Source organism: Belonocnema kinseyi, chromosome 3 (genome assembly GCF_010883055.1).
Source record: "Belonocnema kinseyi isolate 2016_QV_RU_SX_M_011 chromosome 3, B_treatae_v1, whole genome shotgun sequence".
In the NCBI taxonomy this organism is placed as follows: Eukaryota; Metazoa; Arthropoda; class Insecta; order Hymenoptera; family Cynipidae; genus Belonocnema; species Belonocnema kinseyi.
Window position 1 is genome coordinate 70,381,537 of NC_046659.1, and position 19,572 is coordinate 70,401,108.

Consider the following 19,572-nt stretch of genomic DNA (forward strand, 5'->3'; position numbering starts at 1 on the left):
AAAAATTTCACTATTATTTTGAAAATTCCTTTTTTTGGTTAGAAATTAATTTTTCAATTGAAAATATAACTATTCAATTTTTTATTAAAAATTCATCTTATTCTTTAGTTGAAAATTCAACAATTTTCTTCAATTTCTTTTTTTTATCATATTTTTAATTGAAAATTTAACCACTTCGTGTTTGATTGAAAGTTTATCTTAAGTTGAAAATTCAACTATTTGTTCAAAAATTGAAACATTTTCTTGAAAATCTGTCTTTTAGAATATTAATCTTCTTGGTGAAAAATTAATTTTTTTTTGAAATTCCATTTTCTTGTTAAAAACTTAACTGTTTTGTAGGAAGTTCCTTTTTTATTGTTAAAAATTAATTTTTGTAACTGAAAATGGAACTGCTCCCTGTTTTATTGAAAGTTTATTTTCTTATTTAGTTGAAAACTTCGTCTTTTTTAAGTAGAAAATAATCTTTATGGTATGAAAATTTGTTGCTTCAAACGAAAATTCAAGGATTTGATTCGCAATGTATTTTTTAAATTGGACTCATCCTTATAGCTGAAAATTTATTTTTATGTTAGAAATTTTACTATTTTGTTGCCTATTCATTACTTTAGTTAGAAATCTAACTGTTTTGTTGAAATGTCTTCTTTTTTTTAGTTGAACAATATATTTCTTGATATAATATATTAATTTTCCTGGTGAAAAATTAATGTTTTTGTTGGCAACGTTGAAAATGTAACTATTTGGTGGAAAAATCGTTTTTTATGATTGAAAAAAAAACTTTTTTTAAACCCGTCTTTGACTAAAAATTTATCTTTCTTAGTAGAAAATTCATCCTGGTTGTTGAAAATTATTCTTTTTTTTTGCAGAAAATTAATCTTTAGAGTTGAAAATTTATATCTTTTTGGTAAAAAAAAATTCAACTATTTGGTACAAAATTTGTTTATAATAATCGAATATATTAGCACATAGTAAAATGATTTGATGAAACAAATCAATCCTTTCTTCGACCGTTGATATTTATTGATATTTATTTTTTCGATTTACGATTGGACCGTAAGACATAAAGAATTTGAAATCTACGATTTGAAATCAATATTAGCACATAATTTAGGATTTACCAGAAACACTTTCGATAAAAATAATGATTACTTAAATAAAATAAGATCAATATTAGATTTTTAAAGTAACATTTTCTCACATAAAGAAAGATTTGAATTATTTGAATATTTCGTAATTATGACAATATTATCAGAATCACATAACCCTGAACTTCAAAGTTAGGATCACCCTCTATATACAAAAAAGGGCAAAATTTTATCGAAAAGTAATATATGAAAATTATTAAATCTAGAAAAAAAAGAAGTATACCATAAAAAAGTGAGGTCAAATCTTCCTATTCTGCAAATCCGCAGACAATAAACCACCGCTAACAGATTTTTCACAATTTTGACATCAATCGCGGATAAATAATGAAAAAACGCAGCAAAAACTAACTCTATCGTTAAAATCCATTCTAAACTCTTACTTCCAAGCCCGCCTCGACGCCCTCGACGAGCAGGCCATGCGCGGCGGTTTTGCCGCGTCAACTTGTGCCACGTTCCCTGGGTTCAGTCTGAGTTCGCCTGTCACGTGGTACGGACTCGGATGGAATTGGACTGAAGTTCTTCGAAAAAAAGGTTAACCTCGTGGTTCGCGATGGCTGATGAAACGAAGACGAAGCTTCTTGAGCAGATAAAACAACAGGGAGATCTTGTGCGGAAATTGAAAGCTGAAAAGGCAGACATCACTGCTGTAAGATTCCTTTTTATTTGAACTTTTTGCTTGATATTCGGATCAGTAGTATAATAGGTTACGTCCATGACTTCCGCATAGAATCGTACAATGCATATGGAGCACGATCACGTATTTAGCCAATTTTTTTTTTATTTTATACGAATCCTAAAGATATCTGACATTTAGGACTTTCTCCCATTCCAAGAAATTGTAACTCGGCCATTGTTCTCGCATTAGAAAGTTGAGCAAAAGGTGCTCTTGATCGCCGTTTATGATGACAATGCTCCATTTTAAAAGAATATTTTGATTGCCGTTTTTTCGAGAAAATCGACCTTTCTGATTCCTTGATCTCATCACTATCTTTAAATATATACTCGTTTAAAATAGTTTTTAATCATTTTTTTGTTCTTCAAATTGGAGAACACACGTTGCTTTCAGGTTATGATTATTAAAGGTAATTTTCTGTAACCTTTTTCTGTATTTGAATTCAATCTTCTCAAAGTTTAGTCGAGTTTGATGAATTTTACATTAAATTCGATTAAAATTGTTTAAGGATTTTATTTTTAGTCATAATTGTGTTAATGTAAACAATTTACACATGGTATTGAACATGTCGTCATCTGTTTTATGTGTGTCAATGACGTCAATGTCAATGAGTACAACACTTTATTGTCCTCTTTAGTATAGATGTAGGTGTATTATATTCTTTTAAGAAAGAAATTAAATTATATAAAATTGTATCCGTACAATCGGATTTTCTGACGTAATGTTAGCTATTTATAATTAAGAGTTTCATTAAATTTTGACACACTTTGTACATTTAGGGTGATTTAATGTCCTGATTTTTATTACCGATCATGCCCGAAGACGGAAATTCCCGATTTTTACCGAAATTTTTCAAATTCTAAGGGCGCAGGCTAATTTTAACTGTACAAATCAATTTCAAAAATTTAAATATAGAATATCACTAATAATTTAAAAGTAAGTAAAATAAGTCGCCTAAATAATTGGAAGTTCTGAAAAGTATTAAAAACAAGTAACATATTTTACAAATTGTATTTAATTATTTAAATAAAAATGTAAACTTCGCAAAAGTTATTTATATAGTTTATAAACTTACGGAATGAGCATATTTTTATTATTTTATTCAAAATTCAATAATGTTATTAAAAACTAAAAATTCTATCTTTTGGTTGAAAATTCAACTGCTTTGTTAAAAAATCGTTTGTATGTCTTTTAGAAAATTCAAATCTTTGGTCGAATATTAATTTTAAACGGTCAACTGTTTTGAAGACAATGTTTCTTTTTGACATTTGAATTCCAAACTTTTTATCATTTTTTTCCATTATTGGTTAAGAAATCTTTCCTGGTTAAAAATTTCTCTTTTTTGAATTAAAAATTCATTTTTTTGGTTAATAATTTGATTATTTTACTTTGAAAATTCTTTGTTTCCTCATTGAAAATTAATTTTATTTAAATTATAATGTCACTTTAATATTTGCTTTGATTTTTTTCAGCTAAAAATTAATTCATTTTGTTAAAAATACTTATTTTTTGTTTTGATTCAACTGTTTTTAGTTTCAACTTCAAATCTTTTTTTGTTGATGAAATATGAACTATTATATTTTTGATTTCAAATTCAACTGCTTAGTTGGAAGTTGAATTACTTTGTTTTTAATTCATTTTTTGATAAATGTTTAATCATTTTAATTCACAAGCTTTTTGTTTTTGTTTAAAATTTACTTATTTTGCGGAAAAATCGTTTTGAATTCATTGAAAATTAATTTCTTTTAGTTGAAAATTTATTTATGTTAAAAATTCGTATTCTTTGGTTTAATTCAGTTGCTTTTGTTATCAAATTAAAATCTTTTTTTGTTAAAATATTAACTATTTCATTTTTCGTTTCAAATCCTACTTCTTAGCTGAAAGTGGAACTACTTTGTTAAAAATTCATTTTTTGGTTAATGGTTCATTTTAATTAAAAAACCTTTTGTTTTGGTTCAAAATTAAATTTTTTGCCTTTATAGTTGAAAGTCCATCTGTTGGATCAAAATTCTTTTTTTTAATTGAATATTTATTACTTGTTTAATACATAATTCTTTCTACTAAAAATTGAATTACTCCGTTTTTAATTTAAAATTTGTCTTCTTTAGTTGAAAATCCATGCACTATGTTGAAAATTTGTCTTTCTTGGTTGAATATTAGTCTTTATTTTATCAACTTTAAATATAAATAAATAATTTTTAAAATCGATTTTTGCTTTACGTATTAAAAACTGTAAAATAATTGATTTTATAAAACGATTCTAAATCCGTTAAAAGTTAAAAATATTCCAGATTCGTAATTAATTCGTAATTAAAGGCTTTTATTAAAAGAAATTTAATTAAGGAAAAGAATAATTACTTAATGTTTAGCAATATTTGACTTATAATTTAAGAGACTAAATTGAAGCCAAATATGTCAGAGTAAACAATTTGAAACTTAAAAGTTTGAAATGGAAAGCTTTGAATTGTCAAAATTTCGAAAAGCTTTTAACATTTTAACGTTACAATTTTTATTGTTCTAATTAATAAAATGTCTAATTTTAAGCGAAATTGTGGAATTTTGATGTATAAATGATAATTAAACACGTATTATTTTTAGAAAATTTTGTGTAATTTTAAGAGATATTTAGAAGTTTTGAAAAGATTCGAAATTAATTTAAAACTTAAAATGATATCAAGTAGCTTAAACCAAGTTTGTGAAAAAAATTCAGAACTTCTAAACATATTTTAAACTGGATAAAATTTCTCCTACAATTTTTAGAAAATCAAAAAAAATTTTTTTTTAATCCTTAAATTCTTCCCGGGTCCTTTTTAATAATATTGGAATTCTCTTAAAATCTTTTTGAATATTCTGTTAAAATAATTTTACAAAATGAAGAATCATTTTCAATTTTCCTAAGAATTAAAAAAAAAATGTTTTTATTTGTTTAGAGCCTTTCACAATTCTTAAAAAGCCTCTAAATTTATTGTAATTAACAGCAAAAATCTACATTTCGTTTAAACTTAGTTTGTGAGTATTTTCACCGAAATTTCATTACGAATAACCAAATTTTTTCGGCAAACACACTTCGTTAAAATTATTTGAAATCATTTCAAGTTCTAAATTAATTTGTAATCTTTTTGATACTTCTAAATATCTCTTAAAATTACACTAATTGTTTCTAGAAATAATAAGTGTTCAATTTTTATTAAGAAATCTACATTTTAAGGACATTTTTTTAAATTCGCAGGATTTTGTAAAATTTGTAGGGCAAATTCAATTAATTTTTAAAGTTATTGAGAAGTTTTGAAAAAAATTCAAAAATAAAGCTAAATTTGAAACTACTTCTAGATTTCTCAAGATTTTAAAATAAAATTTTAAAGTTTTTCAAGGATGCTTAAACTATTTAAAATGAAAATAATTTAAGAACTTCTAAGTTTAAAAAAATGTAAGTATTAAAATATACATTGGCTTTATTAATAACTGAATAATATAATGTTGACCATTTTTAAAGTTCATTGATTCATTCTTTCATTTAGAGTATTGAAAATGTTAACCTGGATTTATATTTTTTGAACTTAATCTAAATCTTTGAACTCTATAATTTACGACTGTTAAAAATTCTGAATTTTGATGTTTAAATTGATTAAACTTGAAATTATTCAGTTGAAAAGTTTTAGTACCTTCCAGTTTATACGTGTAAATTATTGAACAATTCAAAAGAAAATTTTTGAAATTAAAAGCATTTAAACTTCAATTTGAAAAGTTAAAAATTAAAGCCTTTCACTTTGAATGCATTAGTTTGTTTATTTTTTATTACCTGTACTTTTACTATTTAACTTTAGATTTCGATTCTAAAAATTTTATTGACCGGGAAAAATATTTGAGAACCAGGAAAAAACCAGGAATTTTATTTTTGATTAAAACGGTCATCCTGTTATTGAAAAGTCTTTCATTTTTTTTGGTTAAGGATTCCTCTTTGTAGTTAAAAATTAATTTTTTTAGTTAAAAATTGAACTATTTTGTGAGGTTCTGTCCAAATAAAATACTATAATTTACATAGAATCGTATTTTGAGGGCAGCTGTACAGAGCTAAATAATCAACAAAATGGGAATTTTTCAACAGAGCGAAAAAATATTCTGTGAAATTGAAATCACTATTTTGAGATAAGAAAAATATTCACCCTCGAGCCGAAGTGTTGTTGATTGATGCCACGAAAGCTGGATAAAGCAAAGTTATCAAAGATCCAGGAAATAAATGTGGAAGTTGACAATGTCAAAGTTACACTAATCTAAAATTAAACCACGCCTGACTGCGGATTGCGATAAAAAATTATATTTTCAGTCTAAAAATAAAGTGCAATCATCCTTCCGAGATAATAAGTTTCTGAATAAGAGTAAATAAAGTTTTTAATTTTTTTCAAAAACAAAAATCTGCTTCCGAGATATTGGAGTACTGAACGGAAATAATAAATTTTTTATCCAAAATAATTATTTTATTACGAGAAAATTAAAATTGAAGATTGAGAAAATCAGGATTCAAGATTGCAATAAGACAGTATAACATACTTGGTATGTTAACTATCCGCAAAAAAATAAGACAATTTTTTTTCCTCATTAAATTGTAGCTAATAATTCCGCAAAATATGAATTTTTGTTAAGTATTGTATTTGATTTTTAAAACAAATTTTTTGCAATAAATCTATTTTCGATAAAAATGTTGGTTATCTCGTTCTCCACTGGAGGCCTTCATTTAATATTCTATAAGTATTATTTCCAGGGTGTCTGCCATGCCGGAAATGTGCTTTAGTGAACGGAATTTTTCTCTCGGATGCACTAAAATGCTAATTACAAGTAGTTTGATTTATTTTATTATCCTAATTCTGAGATGAAACGGAGAACGTGTAAAAAAAATCATAACTTTCTCTTGAAAGAGAATTCACTAAAACCACCCCGGTTCCAAGTTTGGAACTAGTTTTTTTTTTAAATTCCTCTTATACAATCAGAATTGGTTTTAAATAAACATTTTTATTTTGCAAATAAAAATCGGCGAGGATTTGAAATTTCCCTCGAAATTTGAGAAAAATGGAGTTTCTTTATTTATTAATTATAATCGACAATTTTGTGTTTAAGTATATTTCTGACTTGGAGCAGTGTATTTTCTGAAAGAATTATAATTCTAAGTTGGGACGGTGGATTTCTCTAAAGAATTATAATTTCTAATTTGAGACAGGGAATTGTGAAGAATTATAAGTTTGAGGTTAAGGCAGAGAATTTCAATACGTAAATCTAATTTTTACAATTGGCGCTGAGAATTCCCGTAAAAAATAATGTTTTTTTAATTAGATATAACTGGGAATTTCTATAATGAATTATAATTTGTTAGTTTAGGGGATGAAATTTCTGGAAAGGAACTATAATTGGACCTGCAACATGTACCTGAAGTTCTGAACATTCAAATGTACGAAATATTTTTCGACATTTCTATTTACCCATAAATATTGATCGAACTGCAATTAAAATTATGCATTGTAATTCTTTTTCAATCATAAATTATTTCCAATGTAAATGAACAAACATTTTAGCATTTTTTCTGGTTTGAAAAGTCATTAGTACAAAATTTCGTTCATTTGAAAGTTCAGAACTTAACCGCATACTTTTGCAACAGGGAATTTTTTACATGTAACGGGAATTTGAGAAAGGAATTTTAATTCTAATACTATATCTCTGAATTATAATAGAAAATTAGGTAAATAAATATTTATAGAGGCCAGTAAACCCCGGAAAATAGCAGTGACTTAATTTTTTAACTGATAATTTAACAATTTTTTTAACTAGTAATTTAACAAATTTTTGAAACAAAAATCTATCCATTCACTTAAAATATCTCAAATTTCATATCACATGATGATATAATGCAATTTAACATAATCTTTCTATCTTCATCTTTTTGAGAAATTATCTACAAATTTAAAAAGTTTCGAATTCAATTTTTAAATGTTGATTTCAATTGTTAACTTTTTCAATTATATCATTCAGTTTGCAATGCATAATTAAATTTTTTTGTAATTTAATATAATTCTTTAGTCTCATCTAATTTTTTAATTTGAAGAATTATGAAATACAATTTTAGAGGTTTAAGCCATTACAATTTTAAAACGTTTGGAATTGAAAATGTTTGATAAAAGCCGTTTTTGGTTAATCAACTTTAAATATAAATTAATGAATGATTTAAAAAATGTAACTCTTCTTTCAATTGAAGAATGTTATTAGCTTCGATTTTATATGTGTAAATTATTGATCATTTGAATAAACAAATTTTGTATAACAAAATTTTTAAACTTTAATTTTAAAAGTTTAAAATTCAAGAGAGTGCTTTAATTTTCAGTTCAGTTTTTGCAATTTGGAAAACGACTGATCATAATAAAAAATGTTGTAAATAAATGAAACTGACTGAGAACAGGGAATTCCCGAGAGCAAAACTGATATTATTCACTTTGGAATCGGGGATTTCCTTAATAAATTATAATTTATACTTTCGGATAAAGAATTTTCGTTTCACATGGGACAGGAATTTTTCAAAATAATTGTATTTCTCGTTTAGAAAGAGGAAATTTAAAAAATCCCTGTTCCGAATTTAAATTATAATCCTTTTACAAAATCATCTGTTGCCAATCAGAATTTACTGATGTTCCAACTCAGAATTATAAGGTTTTTTTTCAAAATCCCCTGTTCCAAATAAAAAATCTTTGAAATGTTTTAAAATCTTTTTAAAGAATTTTGAACTCTTTTAATTGTCCGGAAAAAATTAAAAATTGATCGTGAGAAAATCGGGAATCAAGAGTCATCCATCGGGTAGGCACCCTGATTTCCCAATTTTTTAATTCGATGTAAGAATTAAATTTCTGTTCTAATTAGTCCAGATTCAAGATTCGTGAAACATATGTAGCTACCAGTATAATAACAATCTAATATAATTTTTCACCTTAGAGTAACTTCATTCCAGAATTTTTTTTTTGAAAATTTTTTTAAACCTGATTTCGTTCCTAGGAACCTAGAACCTCTGCAGAAATAAAAACAGAATTAGCGTTAATAAATAAAGAGCTGGTAGAAGTTAGCTATATTTGTGGCTGGATTCCGACGGACAAGGATGCAAAACTATTTGACTTGTGTACCAAACATATAAATGGTGAATTAACAAGTTGGCCTCACTTGAAAAGATGGTATGATAATATGAACAGCTATACTCCAGCTGAGCGCTTAAAGTTCGCTGCTCTAAAAGGAGAAATTTCACCTTTAGTGAAGAAAGTCGATCGCCTAATAAGTTCTGAAGTTTCTGACGATAAAAATTTAGATAAAAAGGTGAGGCAGTAGTTGTACGCTTGCAGCGCTGCCACAGAGAAACACAAATTAATTCATTAAAGCTGATAATTAAATAATACAATACTTGAACTAGAAATCGCGATTTTGCGAAAGAAGCATTGAGGTCGAATTCGATGAATATGGTTACTGACATCCTTCCATTTTTTAGATTAGATACCGTAAAATATTCGTGAAATATGTACAAAAAAATACAAGAATAAATAAACAGTATAATAAATATAAATAAAAATACAAAGTAAAATCAGGGAAATAATTAAGGATACCAAACAATCACTTTTGTTAAATACTTTTTGTTTTGTTTAATAAATTAACCACTATTAAATTCAGATCTATACCTATTTCTAAATTTTTTTTAAATTCTTTTGAAATATTTTAAAAGATTCCTAACATTTTTAACATATTCCAATAATTTGAAGGGATTTCAAATGATTTTTAAGATTTGAGAGTATTTTTTAAATTTCAAAGAGTTTCCAAGAGCTTAAAAAAGTTTCAAGGAATTCAAATTATTTAAAATTTGTTAGAGTATTTTCAAAGATTCGAAGGAATTCGTAATACTTTTTCAATTATTTTGAAGGGATTCCAAATGATTTAAAATATTTAAACGAATGTTCATAGGAATTTTTTAAGACCGGGAAATGACAATAAATTTATTTTTTGAACTGAATTTTACAAGTTTTGGAACAAAAATCGATCTTAGTTCGATTTTAACCATTTTAGCTGCCTTGTAGAGGTACCTTTTTAAATGATTGGTTGAAGACTTAAACAATTTAAAATGAAAAGCTTTTGAAATTTGGAAATTTTTTGTAAAAAAGTTTTTTACTTGATCAACTGTAAATATACTTTAACTCATTATTTTAAAAACTGAACTGTGCTTAAGTCTCAAAAAGTGAACAATAATTGATTTTTGAAGATGATTCTAAATCCATTCAAAATTTAAGAATTTCCAGGGTTCAACGTTAAAAATTAAACAGGTTCAATAGCTTTAGTCGTAAAAAATTTAAATAATTTGAAACTGAGTTGTTTGAAATAGAAATCCTTGAATACTTAGAATTTTAAGGAGCTTTTAAGCTTTGAAAGTTACGATTTTAATTATTATATTTAAAAAATGATCAATTTGTAAGTAAAATTGTTGAATTTTGATGCATTAATAAGAATATTTAGATGTTTTGAGAGATTCAAAATTAATTAAAAACTTTAAATGATTTCTAATAATTTGAACAAAGTGTATTTAATCAAAATCCAGCTGTTCGTACCGAAATTCCCTTACAAATAGCAATGATCTAATTAAAAAAAAATGTATATTTTTGCATATTTTAAACAAAAAATGTTTAAGCTTTGAAGAATTGTGAAAGGCTTCACAAGAATGAAAACATTTTCTCAAGATTGTTAAGAAAATTGAAAATCATTTTTACTTTGAAAAATTATTTGAAATTGAAATAATTTTAAAAAACATTTAGAAATTATGAAAAAATTTAATTATAATTTTGAATTTTGAAAAATTTTGAATCAACGTGCAGTTTTTCAATACTTCAATAAAAAATGTAAGCTCTTTACCGATATCTAAACTATTAAAAAAAATAATTCAACTTCTAGTTTAAAAATGGTTCAATTTAAAAAAATGTAATCGTTCAAGTTTTAATTACAATTGTTTAAAACACTATAATTTTTGAAAAAATCGAATTTATTCATTGAATTTTCTATTTTGAGCATTGACTATGATAACACGGATTTATATTCTTTTTATTAATCTCAATTTTTGAACTCTACCATTTATAAAAGTTAGAAATTCCAAATATTTCAGTTCAAATTCATTTAATTTAAAATTGTTCAATTGAAAAGTATTCGTACTTTCCATTTTATAGGTATAAGTTATTGAGCACTTGAATATAAAACTTTTTAAGTAAAGAACTTTCAAATTCAATTTTAAAAGTATACAATTTAAGAGTTCCATCTTCAGTGCTTTAATTTGCAGTTTATTTTTCATTAATTCAAATAGAACAATGTTCAGCTTTAGAGTTCGGATTTTTTCATTTAATTTACCTTCAAATATTTTTGCGAACCGAGAAATGACCGGGAATTTTTTTCTTCGTTCGAAACAGCTAATCGGATTTTTGAAATATATGGAACGATTTTATAGGATCTATAAGGTTTCAGAATATTTTTAAAGATTCCAAACGATTTTATAACGTTTCTGTGTATTTCAATGATTTTAAAAGCTCTGAAGGTATTTTAATAAATTTCCAAGGATTTTAGAGAATATTATAAATAAATTTTTCAGTATTTCATGAAGTATCACATTTCATATAATATAACGGAATTTTATGATATTTTAACGGATATCAAAGAATTTATTCACAAGAATTCAGGGATTTCGTAAGCTATGAAAGATTTAAAAATATTTGAAGATATTTCTAAAGATTGAAGAAATTCTCAAGGATTGCAAGCCAATTTTAAAAGACTTAAAAGTAATTTTCCATTGATGTCAAAAATTGAAAGGGATTGCAACAAATTTGAAAGAGTATTTTTAAAAATTCCCAAAAAATTCTAAGAGCTCTAAAAATGTTTCAAGGGATTTCAAAAGATTTTGGGGCATTTAAAATACTTCGGGATTTTTAATAGATTTCAATAATTTAAAGTGATTCCAAAGAATTTTCAGTTGAATTAAGTAATTTAATGAGATTCCGAAGCATTTGAAATATTTTAGGAAATTTTGAAAGACTCTAAAGAATTTTTAACTGATTTAAATAATTTGAACGGATTTCAATAAATTTCAAAGATTTTAGGATATTTTAAAATATTTAAAGAAATTATCAAGAGCTTTAAAGAAATGGTAAGTTATTTACAAAAAATGTACAGGTTTTGAAATATTAAAAAAAAAATTACAACTGATTTCAGTAAATTAATGGGATTTCAAAACATTCTTAATATTTTAGGGAATTTAAAAATATTCCAAGGAATTTTTAATTGATTAAAAAAATTTGAAGGGATTTTAATGAATTTGAAAGATCTTATGGTATTTTTAAAGATATAAAGAAATTGTCAACATTAAAAAAAAATACAAGGGTTTTTTAAAAATATTTTAGGTCATTTAAAAATATTCCAAAGAATTTTGTATTGATTTCAATTATTTATTGGAACATTAAATTTCTTAGAGAATTGTACAAGATTTCAAGGATTATATCATTAATTTTGATAGTTTGAAGGAATTTCAAAGTTTTTAAGGTATTTTTACAAATTTCAAGAAATGTTCAACAGTTTAAAAAAATTACAAGACATTTCAAAAGATTTGAAAGAATTTGAACTGTTATAGGATATTTTAAAGTGTTCCAAAAAATGTTCAGCTGATTTCAGTAATTTAATGGAATTTCAAATAATTCTAAATATTTCAAGGAATTTAAAAAGATTCCAAGGATTTTTGTGATTTCAGTAATTATAAGGGATTTACATGATTTTGAAAGATTTGAGGAGATTTTTAAAAATCCCAAGAAATTTTCAAGAGAAATTAAAAATACGCAATGTATGCTATTTTTATATGCTATTTTGAATGATTCCAAATGGTTCTATAAGTTTTCCGAGGATTTCAATTATTTTAAGGAATTTTAAAAGCTCTCAAGGTATATTTATGAATTTTATTGTAACTTAAAATTTGTTAAGTCTTTTAAATTTGTCCAGAATTCGTTAAAATTGACCTGGAACTATTATAAATTGCATAGAATCTTTTTGACTTTTTTTAAATTAAAAAAACATTCACATTATTTGGCACATTGGCCATCTTTAGTCACTTTTTTGTTTGAAATGGGTCACTTTTTAAATTAAAAAAAAGTCAATTAGACTGTGGCAGCCTTGAGAATAATAAATTAACTATTCATACATTTTAATTTTAAATTGTTTTATTCCATTTAAAAAGGATTCTACATTAAAACTGTTACAATATTAGAATTTCGGTCTTTAAATATCAATGGCCGGACAAAATAAAAAATTCGTCTGACAAAAGTCAGGGAATTTTGAAAATGAAATTTTGCGGTCTCCTTGAAATGACCCACTTATGGTAAATAAATCACGCATATCTAAAAAACAGTTCCAAAGACACATTTCCCCCGTTTGAGAAATACTATTAGGTATTTTCACTTCAATCGACACTTCGTAGATTGCTGAGGGGAAAACAAGGAACCAAATGCATGCCATTCAGTTAATTTTTGCCCTATTTTTCTGATATCTTCGTAAAAGCTCATTTTTGCTATATAAATGTTTTAGCAAAAACAGTTTTTATTTTTTAATTACTATTTAATGAAATAGTAAAATAATAATAATGATTATTAATTACAAAGATATTACAGAAATAAAGTTTTGTTTCATGCATTTGATCCTTTGTTTCCCCCTCAGCTTTTAACAACGTCAAATTAGCTGATGGTTGAAGTGAAAATACCTATTTCTAATTTATACACCGTCTCCAAATCTCTCAGGATTGAAAAAATGCAGTAAATTTGAAAAAAAATTGAAGTTAAATTCTTCTGTGGTGGCTGCATGGATGCAAGCTTGCTAACTAAATTATCTCTGGTGTTTTGAGTAGTTCGATAATCAACACTGAGGCGGACTTTTCTCTTTCATTCTGGTTACGGTTTTCCTCCTCGAATCATGTTTCGTCCGACGATTACGAATTTCATCCTCGCTGCCCGACAATTTCGCAACACGTCGACGGTCGTGACCCCAAAGGTACGAGACAAATTTTGAAATGTCCACCGCAAAGAAAAGCTAGAGTTGATATTCGAACTGCGACCATTCCAATCGGAATAACAACTCGTTTTTCATTATTTTTTTTCAGATATCGGAAGGGGTAGCCAAATTATTAAACTTAAAGGCCCAAATAGGAGATGACAATGTCGCTCAGAAGTTCACACTCAAAACGCCCAAAGGTACGAGAGACTACAATCCTGAACAAATGGCCTTACGGCTCGGAGTATTGGACAAAATTGTCGCTGTCTTTAAACGTCACGGGGCAGTCACTATTGACACTCCCATTTTTGAACTCAAGGTTTGTATTTTTTTTCGGAATTTCAGGTATCTTGGTCTGTCTCTCCTTCTCCCCTCAAATTTGAAAAAGCACCTAAAATTGAGGATTTTGACCCAATTTTCCTCTTTTTCTCCCTTTTTTTTACAATCATGGTTGCGATTTATTATTTTTTAAATCATGAACAGAAATCCTAAAAATCAAAAGCGAAGAAATCGTTAAGGATTCAGTCAAGAAACTAAACCCGAAACGAAAATTGGGGAATAAATAATTCTTTTAATTAAAATTATTGTGTTTAATATATTAAATTCGATTTTAAATTCTTTAAGTCGAATTCTCAGCTAAAAAGATTAATGTCCAACCAGGAATATTAATTGTCTACCAAACATGATAGGTTTTCAAATAAAGTGATCAATCTTCAATTATAAAAGTAAATTTTTAACAAATTAGTTTCAACTTTCAACCAATCTGATGAATTTATAATCGGATTAGCTAAATTCTTAACGAAATATTTAATATTGTAACTAAGAAACATAGTTTGATTTTAAATATTTAGAAAAAAAAACAGCTTAGTTCCTACATTAATTAGGACTTTTCAATGAAGTAGTTTATTTTTCAACCAAATTGTCGAATTCGCAATCATAAACATGATTTTTCAAGCCAGAAAGTCGAATCATTTCTACAAAACAGTTTAAGTCCAACCAAAAAGGAATTTCAACTAAAATTATGAATGTTCAACAGAAAAAAAAACTAATTTTTAAGCCAAAAAGACTAATCGTTTCTACAAAACAGTTGACTTTCAAACAAATAAGAATTTTCAAAAAAAGCGTAATAGTGAATCTTCAACCGAAAAAATGTAAGTCAATTAATTAAATTTTCAAAAAAACAAATTGATTCTGAACTAAAATGATGTGTTCAACCAAAAAATGATCAATAACGAAATATTTGAAGTTTTAATTTTCAAAGTGATGAATTAAAAAAAAAAGAATTCTCAACGAAAAGATTGATATTGCCACACAAAAAAGAAACGAATTTTTAACTAAAAAAATATAAATTTCCAGAAAAAAGTGGAAAAGTTACATTATTAGTTACATAATTATTTTTAACTAAAAGAAAAACTAATGTTCAACAAAATAGTTTATTTTTCTACCAAACAAATGAATTTTCAACTAAAGAGGATAAACTTTCAACTAAAAATGCAATCGATAATTTTCAGTTACAAAAATTATTTTTTAACAAAAAGAAATATATTTAACCAAAAAATTGAATTTTCAACCAATAATAGAACTTTTATATATGCAGTAAAAAAGTGTCAACCAAATAAAATAAATTTTTAGTAAAAATTGGACTTATCAACCAAACATTAAATTTCAACCAAGAGGATTAAATTCCTATAAAAAAAAAATTTCTACAAAAAATGGAATAGTTAAATTTTCAGTTAAATCAATGAATTTCTAAATAAAATGGCGACCTTTCAAGAAAAAAAATGAATTTTCAATCAAATAATTAATTTTGAACCCCAAAAGATTAATTCTCTACCAAAAAGGACCAATTTTCAACAAAATACATTAAGTTTCGAACAAAAGGTGAATTTTGAACCCAAAAAACTCAGTTTTAACCAAAAATATTATGTTTTCACTAATGAGATTAATTTTCTACTAAAAAAACGAACTTAAAACAAAGTTTAATTATCACCTAAAACAGAAAAAATTTCTGTTTAATAAAATAAATTTTCAAAGAAATAGTTAAACTTTCAAATATACAGATAAATTTTCAACCTTGCATAAATTAGTCTGTCACTTGAAATAAAAATTCTACCACAAAAAAGTAATTTTAAATAAAACAGTTCAATTTGGAAAAAAAATCAACCAGAAGATAAATTTTTAACAAAATAGTTGAATTCTCAACCAAAACAGAATAATTTTCAAATAAATAGTTGTGACTTTTAAACAAAAAAGAGTTCATTTCTATAAAAATAGATGAATTTCCAAGCCAAGAAGACGATTTTTTTAGAAAATAGTTTACTTTTTAATTAAATAATTAAACTTTCAACCAATGAATAAAATTTGTAACTAATTAAAAAGATTGTCGATCATGAACGATGAATTCTTATAAAAATATAATAGTTAATATTTGATCCAAAAAGGGTTTTAATTCGAAAGAAAAAGTAGTTTAATGAAGCCAAGGAAAACGAATTTTTATCAGAATATTTGATTTTTTGACCAAAAGAAGTTTTCCAGTCAAGAAAGGAAAAAAATGCCAACCTTATTATTGATTTTTTAAGCCAAAAGGATGATTTTTCTAATGAAAACAGGGTTTTCAGTCTAGAAACAAGAAATTATTTAACCAAATTGATGAATTTTAAAACGAAAAGAATGTCTTTGTGCAACAAATGTTGAATTTTCAACGAAATAATCAAACTTTCTAGCAAATAATAAACAAATAATAAAACAATAAAAAAAAAAACTAAAAGTAGTTCGATTTTTTATTGGATTTTATTAATTCAGTTCGAATGTAACTCGAAAAAATTGGTAAGAATAAAGATTCAAAATTTCTTGATAAAAGTACTTTTTTAGTTAAACATGGAATATTTTTCAATTCTTCGGCTTACCTCATTTTCAATCTTTGATCTTTTTCAATCTTTTTCTAATGTATTCTTAGAGGCAGAGAGCACTTTCGTTAAATATTCACGAGATTCTTAATGATATTAAAACATGAATAATAAATTAAATCTCCTATTTTACCTAAAATTTAACTACTGATTCTCAGATTATCTCAGATCCCTGAGTTACATAAATTATTGCAATAACCATGTACTAAGAGACTTTTTGACGAAAATATTACGAAAATTTGAGAAATTAAGTTCAGGGAACATCAAAGTTTACATTCCACACTAAGGTCCAACTTTCTAGTTTAACTAAGAAATTCTTGGAAAATCAAAACATAATCTAACCATCAAATTTTGACCACACATTTCTGCATTTAAATATTAAAAAAAAATGTAATACAATCAAAAATTCTACCAACGTTTCGGTGTTTATTTAAGACACTTTTCAAGGTAATAAGAACAAACTTGTCAAAAAGTTAAAACCCATAAGGAAATCAGGGGTTTCTCTACATGAGATTTGGCTTTTGTCGTCTTCTATTATTTTTTAAATTTGAATGGAGATATTGAACCCTTAAAGGGCGTTTCGGGTATCTGACACCCCAAGCTATTTTCAAACTGTTATAAACCATACTTAATTCGAAAAAATTGATTTAGAGTCGCCATCTGGCTTTAATTGGAAACGCTAACTAACCAGCAGCAGCTGCTGAAAGTGTAGGTAAATAAATCGTGGGGTGATTAACACTCAGTATGCACTTAGTGCATTTCTTTGAAATTTTATGGATTTTTGTTTTCTTTCTAACGTAAGTATATCATGTGCAGTGAAATAATTTTTTTTATTATTTCATACTATTTTCTTTGTTATGACCTACTACTTACGGCAGCGCGTCAGGCGAGAGCAGACTGTGGATATGTTGAATAAAATATAATTGTTAAAATACAGTTATATATGTCGTTTTTTTCAATTTCTTGTATTTTTATAGTATTACATGTCAAAGTTCCTCAATTTTTATAATAATAAATCGATTTAAAAGCGAAAAATCTGAATCATCATTTTATCATAAAATTGACTTTTCAACTGTGTAAATAAATATCTTTTTTGAGAGCACCCATGTTGCAATATTTTTTTGATGAAAGTACACTATTTCAAAATTATAGTCGTAAATTTTCAGGTTCAAGTAATTAAAATTGCGTGAGATGAATTTTATAAGTAAAAAAACAAATTTTTCACTTTTTAAATAATTTTTTTAACAAACTTAAATAAATGGCTATAAAATCAACTCTACCTTATAAAAAATACCTTAAACTATATCGGATAATTTTATTGTGACAAAATATTTAATAGGGGTTAAACAATACATGAATAAATACGCTGGGGTGTTCCGTACCCACGATGCACTTTACCGTAATTTTTACCATACATGCACTTTGAGGGTTCGGAGTGCATTATCTAAATTTGATACCCTTTTTCTTTTATCCCTAATTTCCAAGAATTTCTTAGTAAAAATCTTAAGTTAAAGTCGCTTTTTCTGTGCAGGAAGTTCTCACGGGAAAATATGGCGAGGACTCGAAGCTTATATACGACCTGAAAGATCAGGGCGGAGAAATTCTCGCTCTCAGGTACGACTTAACTGTTCCTTTCGCGAGATACTTGGCCATGAGCAAGATCTCGAGCATCAAAAGGTACCACATAGCCAAAGTTTACAGGAGAGATAATCCTGCGATGACAAAAGGACGATATCGCGAATTTTATCAATGTGTGAGTACTTCTACAAAGATAATTCATTTTTTTTAATCTGATGCTTTCTAAATCTTCAGGCCTCACCGACCGGTCCCAATATGCCCTATTCTACCCAATTTGCAACCCATAAGAGAACTTTTAAAAAATGTATATTATTGTCGAATATTACTTTATTTTTTTACTTTTTTTTTCTTGAATTATTTTGAAATATTTCAGAGTATTTTTTAAAGATTCCGAGCAATTTTTGAAAGATTTCAATAATCAGAAGTGATTTTTAAGATTTTAGAGTATTTTTAAAAAGTCTAAGGAGTTTTTTAGAGCTTTTAGAAGTTTCAAGGGATTTCAAAAGATGTTAAACGTTTTAGGGAATTTTAACCCTTAAAGGGCATCCTGGGTATATAAAACCCAGAACTTATTTGCGCTTTAACAAGACGTACTAAATTCAAGAAAATGGAACATATGGCGCCCGATTAAAAAATGACCTGAAAACTTATTTTTCTATGTAATTTTCACATAATTTTTATTTTTATAATTTTTATACGGTATTTCGTTTTACAAAGTACGGTTTTCAAAGTACGGTTTACATTTTTCAAAACGGAAGTTTTTTTTTAGAATCAATACCTTCTTTGGAACGAACACTATAAGACTAATTTTATTTTTGAAGCGCCGTATCTCGGAAGTATTGAAGTAAAAATTGAAGAAAAAATATCAAACACTTAAAAAAATATGCATTTTAGAGTGAAAGAAGTCATTTTTTAAATTTTTTTCTAAAAAGGATTTTTTAGCTCCTTTGAATTTCAAAAAAATATAAAACTTTTTCTTCTTAAACTATCTGTAAATCGTTAAAAAAAATTTTTTTAAAGAAAAAATGTTCTAATCAAATAATTATGTTTGAAGATTATTTAGTTACGAGGGTAGTTCAATAAGTCCTTAGAATGGCCAACAAATGGCGCGCGAATTGCTCCAAATCATCTGTTTTCAGTCAGCACCACTCCCGACTAGATATATGGTGCAGTCACAGTCCACATCTTCTGAGTTTAC

The 19,572-nt window shown here is 26.0% G+C and overlaps 1 protein-coding gene across 3 annotated transcripts in view; it reads left to right on the top strand.

Moving 5' to 3' along the window:
- The first annotated feature begins 1,605 nt into the window (after positions 1–1,605).
- Positions 1,606–19,572, top strand: part of LOC117170341 (histidine--tRNA ligase, cytoplasmic) — a 32,525-nt gene continuing 14,558 nt past the window's right edge. Inside the window, exons 1-4 of one of the 3 annotated variants that reach the window (XM_033357077.1) lie at positions 1,606–1,788; positions 8,845–9,156; positions 14,000–14,209; positions 18,328–18,549. In XM_033357077.1, coding sequence (XP_033212968.1) covers positions 1,693–1,788; positions 8,845–9,156; positions 14,000–14,209; positions 18,328–18,549 — 840 coding nt within the window. In that variant the 5' untranslated portion in view covers positions 1,606–1,692. Of the gene's footprint in view, positions 1,789–8,844; positions 9,157–13,747; positions 13,891–13,999; positions 14,210–18,327; positions 18,550–19,572 lie in introns of all 3 variants that reach the window. The other 2 variants (XM_033357079.1, XM_033357078.1) reach the window with 2 other exon arrangements.